The sequence below is a fragment of the Mya arenaria genome, chromosome 17 (genome assembly GCF_026914265.1).
Source record: "Mya arenaria isolate MELC-2E11 chromosome 17, ASM2691426v1".
Lineage (NCBI taxonomy): Eukaryota > Metazoa > Mollusca > Bivalvia > Myida > Myidae > Mya > Mya arenaria.
The window spans coordinates 24,737,958-24,743,528 of NC_069138.1; the positions used below are offsets into that span (position 1 = coordinate 24,737,958).

At 37.0% G+C, this 5,571-nt stretch overlaps 1 protein-coding gene across 1 annotated transcript; it reads right to left on the minus strand.

Annotated features, from left to right (window-relative positions):
* Positions 1-1,096: 1,096 nt before the first annotated feature.
* Positions 1,097-5,233, minus strand: LOC128224707 (uncharacterized). The gene is made up of 2 exons (XM_052934682.1): positions 2,037-5,233; positions 1,097-1,404 (listed from the first exon to the last, which is right to left on the minus strand). Exon 1 carries the CDS (start codon positions 3,691-3,693, stop codon positions 3,055-3,057), a length of 639 nt encoding a protein of 212 aa, XP_052790642.1. The 5' UTR covers positions 3,694-5,233; the 3' UTR covers positions 1,097-1,404; positions 2,037-3,054.
* Positions 5,234-5,571: the final 338 nt, after the last annotated feature.

The following is a 5,571-nucleotide window of genomic DNA, read 5'->3' on the forward strand; positions in this document are numbered from 1 at the left end:
TTTGCGTCGAGTTTCATTTGCGTCTTGTTCTCTGTGTTTTTGTCTTACTTTTGTTTTTTCAACAGTTTGTTTGCGTCGAGTTTCATTTGCGTCTTGTTCTCTGTGTTTGTGTCTTACTTTCCTTTTTTCAACAGTTTGTTTGCGTCGAGTTTCATTTCCGTCATGTTCTCTGTGTTTCTGTCTAACTTTATTTTGTTCATCATTTCTTTTGTTTCTTGCTTCATTAAGGTTTCGATCTCTGTGTTTCTGTCTAACTTTATTTTGTTCATCATTTCTTTTGTTTCTTGCTTCATTAAGGTTTCGATCTCTGTGTTTCTGTCTAACTTTATTTTGTTCATCATTTCTTTTGTTTCTTGCTTCATTAAGGTTTCGATCTCTGTGTTTCTGTCTAACTTTATTTTGTTCATCATTTCTTTTGTTTCTTGCTTCATTAAGGTTTCGATCTCTGTGTTTCTGCCTCACTTTACTTTGTTCATCACTCCTTTTGTGTCTGGCTTTATTTATGTCATGTTGTCTTTGTTTTTGTCTTGCTTTACGTTGCTCATAGGCACGCTTTTGTCTTGCACAGTCAATATCTAGTTCCCTTTGTTTATGTCGCCATCTCCTTTGCTTTTCTGCTTGCTTACTTGTTGCAATTAACTGAACACACACATTGGTATTTTTTGAATTGTTTAATAATTGAGTTTGTTTCTGTAACTTTCTTTTGGCTTGATCATCAAAGTAACTTTTCAATGAATCACTCCTGAAAGTTTCCTTTTCTTTTGGAAAGTCTGTTATTGTCCCATTTTGCAAACACAGCTTTAAATGATTTCTTAAGGCATCCTGGTCCAGAATAAGATGGTAGAGTGATTCACCGTTGACTAAGAAGTAAGCATTTGCAGCAGCAAATACTCCACAATCATCAGATGTGCCTTGACTTTGAGGGACAATATATTTTATGCTTAGTTTACCAAGATCACCATAAATTCTTCTAAGTTGTGGGATAAGACGTTGGACTCTATTCGTGTTTTTCAGTGAATCAAAAACAGTGATGGTGTCATTCTGTTTAGCACTCACAAGGTAGTGGTCATTTATAAAATGTATTTGCACAGCATCCACACCTTCTGGTACAATCTGTCCTGTATGTATGTTTTCATTTGATAGTTGCTGCTGATAAAGAACTGATGGTGGTATCAGTCCATGTGTTTGTGCACATTGAGCCTTCAACAAGGCAGAGTAGTAGTCCAGCACTTGTATGTCAATATATCCCATCATAACACTGCTTGGATTTAATCCATAGAATATATCCTGATGCTGAGGCTCGGTTTCAACAGGCACACTAAATGTTTGAGGTGCAGGGGCTTGACTGTCTAGTTGAGAATTCACTGGTTCAAGGGGCATATCCATACTGCTATTAGGAACCACCTGAAATCATAAAAAATGCTTTAATGTAAAATTTAAAAGACAAACCTGCAGAAGCTATGACATATGTCAGGCAGAAATTATAGCACTAAACATTAACACAATGGTATTTCAAATAAGGAGTCCAAGATCAGTAACTGATCAAGCAGGCATCTGATAAAGATCTCCTTTGTTTGATAACATGATTAGAGGCAACTGTATATTTTCTTGTTAGATCACTGACCATAAAATCATGTTAATCTCATTCAATTGGAACTACAAACGAACAACATAAAATGTTAAAGATAGAGCAATTTTTGAAAATGAAGAACAGCACTTAGTCTGAGAAAGTGAATATGTGAAGTCAACAGAATTTTTTGTCCACAAACCAAAGTCAACATCATACCCAAAAAGTATCTTGTACTCATATATACTCAACTTTACATCGCTTTAAATTTATTTCCTATGGGATTTTCCTTGTATGTTAAAACGTGCATACAGCCCTGAAATTAGTGGTTCAACTGCAGTAACATTTACAGATATTCGTCCTTATTCATTGATAGGTGCAGTCTAAAGAATTCAACTATTTAGTATGTCAAATTTCTTTTTTTGCTCAGTATAGATATAAATGCTTTAACCTTAAGAAACAAAAGTACCTTTTTCTGCTTTCGCATTTTGTCCAAAGCCCTCTGTTGCCTCAGCGATCTTTTTTTTGTCTTCGGCATGGTATACTTGGACCTAAAGTTTATTTTTATTAATCAAACATGAACATGACAAGTAAAAGAGCTACATTGTATTGATTGGTAGCATAGTTGTTTTTTAAAAACTGTTACTTTAAAGAGCTCCACAAAATAATGTGTACAACATAAATGTTTAGTTCTTTACAAAGACCAGCCTAAAGACTGATTTTGACAAGCACCATTACGAATTTTAACAACTAGGAAATGTGGTGTCGAGGAAAAAATAGCATGTACAAAATTATTCTTTCTGGAGCTCTGAATTAACAAGATCTTGGTAAAAAATGGTTCAAAATAAACAAATCAACTTCTAGTCTAAGCCTATATTCATTGAAGAAGACTAAATCAAAGTACTACTGACAGCAACTATTCAAATGATGACAACTATGCAAAAAACCTTACAATGTAGCTCTAAAAGAAACATGGCATATATCTACAAAACAATCTCTACAACAACCATAAAAGTGGCCACTTTTTCATAATTAAAATAAAAATACTTTGGCTTAACTTTAGCCATATGTTTAACACCTTAATAAAGAAATAATTGTCAAAACCAGAACAATCCAACACAGCCTTTAAAATCTCAGTTATCTCATACAACCCTTTAAAAATCAACTGTCCTGCAATTATAAAATATTTGTATTACCAAACTTGACACCTGATATTGGCAATATCAGGTGTCAGTTTTAAAATATTTTTGCTGTAGTTCAAGCCATATCTTTATCACCAAACTACACAAAATAGCTGTCATTGTCTTCAAAGTCACACATCCGGTCACTGTCAGAATCCAAATAGTTCCAAATAGTTCCAAAAAGCATTTTATATTCAACCAAAATGATACATCTTTAAAAAGAAGAGCAATTATATCCCATGTCTTGATACTCATTCGAAGTCAATCTGTTTTCTCTTGTCCTTCCTTCTTGTCTGGCCATATGTCTTATAATGCACTAGCATCCAGAACATCTCCACTAGCATCCAGAACTTTTCCGCTAACATCTCCACTAGCATCCAGAACATCTCCGCTAACATCTTCACTAGCATCCAGAACATCTCCGCTAACATCTCCGCTAGCATCCAGAACATCTCCGCTAATATCTCCGCTAGCATCCATAACATCTCCGCTAACATCTGCGCTAGCATCCAGAACATCTCTGCTAGCATCCAGAACTTCTCTGCTAGCATCCAGAACATCTCTGCTAGCATCCAGAACACCTCCGCTAGCATCCAGAAGAACTGTGTCGTCATCCTCAGTCCATTTCTTCAGTTCTGCAAGTTCAGTTAGGGCTACATTTCTCTCAGACTCCAGCTTCAGAGTTTTTGATTGTAGGCGGAGGATCTGTTCCTGTTTATTGTAGGCGTCTTTATGGAGGCCCTGGTTCTGCTGTCTAAGCTTTTTATTCTCCATTATAACTGTTTCTAATGATGACTTGCAATTGTTAGCAGCCTTATCTAGGTCATCTGTGATTCTAATCAGTTCTATGTTAGCGTTTTCTACACTTATTTTCCCTTGTTGCAGCCTGGCAAACAGTCCAGTTAGCTGAAGGGAACATCCACTGATTAAACTTGGTGTGTTCATTTTTCTACAAATATAAAAATACAAGATGTTATAAAGCTGTTAAAGGATATTTAAAGCCCCTATTAGTCGCCTTTTACGATCATGCAAGGGGTAAGCAGTGGTCCAGATTCTTATGCCATGCAGACAAACCCCAGAACCACATGGGGGCTTATGTTAAGCATTGTAAGTATTATCTTGAACAGTATATTAATTATATGGGATTTTAGTTGAAAATAGTTTTATCACAGGCCAACTTCTTAGTGAAATTGACCTTAACAGTAGGTCAAACTGGGCAGCAGCAGGAGCTAATGGTCCCCTACCATCACCAGGATGTAAGTTTTTTGGAGATAATAAGAGCTGGCTGATAAAATTTAACAAAATTTGGAGATAATAAGAGCTGGCTGATAAAATTTAACAAAATAAGGTCAACGACAACGCAAAAGCCTGGTGTTCGGCAATAGCTTCCCAACTTTCCTAATGACCAGCCCAAACAGAATAATTATAAAAAGGAAATCATTTAGCAAACTTACCATGTTTGAAGTCCTTAGGCATACTTACAGGTATAAAGATGAAAATCCTTTAGGAAACCCGTTTTTTTCATGTTGTTTATCAGAACTTGTTTATCAGTTCAAGGTCACATTAACGTAAAATTAATAGGGTTCATCTGCTGGTCATGACCAATACGCCTACCAAGTATGAGGTCCCTGGGTCAAAGCGTTCAAGTTATTGATCGGAAACCATTTTTCATGTAAAGGTCACACTGACCTTGACCTTTGACCCACTGACCTCAAAATCAATAGGGTTCATCTGCTGGTCATGACCAATAAGCCTACCTAGTATGAGGTCCCTGGGTCAAAGCGTTCTCAAGTTATTGATCGGAAACCGTTTTTCATGTTAAGGTCACACTGACCTTGACCTTTGACCTCAAAATCAATAGGGTTCATCTGCTGGTCATGACCAATACACCTACCAAGTATGAGGTTCCTGGGTCAAAGCGTTCTCAAGTTATTGATCGGAAACCGTTTTTCATGTAAAGGTCACACTGACCTTGACCTTTGACCCACTGACCTCAAAATCAATAGGGTTCATCTGCTGGTCATGACCAATAAGCCTACCTAGTATGAGGTCCCTGGGTCAAAGCGTTCTCAAGTTATTGATCGGAAACCGTTTTTCATGTTAAGGTCACACTGACCTTGACCTTTGACCCACTGACCTCAAAATCAATAGGGTTCATCTGCTGGTCATGACCAATACACCTACCAAGTATGAGGTTCCTGGGTCAAAGCGTTCTCAAGTTATTGATCGGAAACCGTTTTTCATGTAAAGGTCACACTGACCTTGACCTTTGACCCACTGACCTCAAAATCAATAGGGTTCATCTGCTGGTGATGACCAATACACATACCAAGTATGAGGTCCCTCGGTCAAAGCGTTCTCAAGTTATTGATCGGAAACCATTTGGTATTCCGACCGACCGACCGACCGACCGACAGACAGACAGACCGACCGACCGACCGACCGACATGTGCAAAACAATATACCCCACTTTTTTCAAAAGGGGGCATAATAAGCGTAATGAAACATTAATGAAGCTTGACTAGTATATCTAAAACATTGATGATTGAGTTTTGAATTGGGAATACGCTGGGGCAAATTGTAAAATATCGGTTAATTGTGTAGTTAAGCTAAAGTTAATAACCAAACTATTCAATGATTCGTTAATATTTATGCAAATAAATGAATTAAAAAGCCAAGCAGTTACTCATTAATGTAGAGTGATTTAATATCTCGAGATATTTTGATCACAGACTTTGTGTCTGATGATCATTCGTCTGTTTCAAGAGACACTGTTGCCAGTTATGTGAGGGGAATTTCGTTTGTACAGGTTAATGCTCATAC

Coding starts and splice junctions, on each gene's coding strand:
- LOC128224707 (XM_052934682.1), bottom strand. CDS start 3,693: ATGAACACACCAAGTTTAATCAGTGGATGTTCCCTTCAGCTAACTGGA.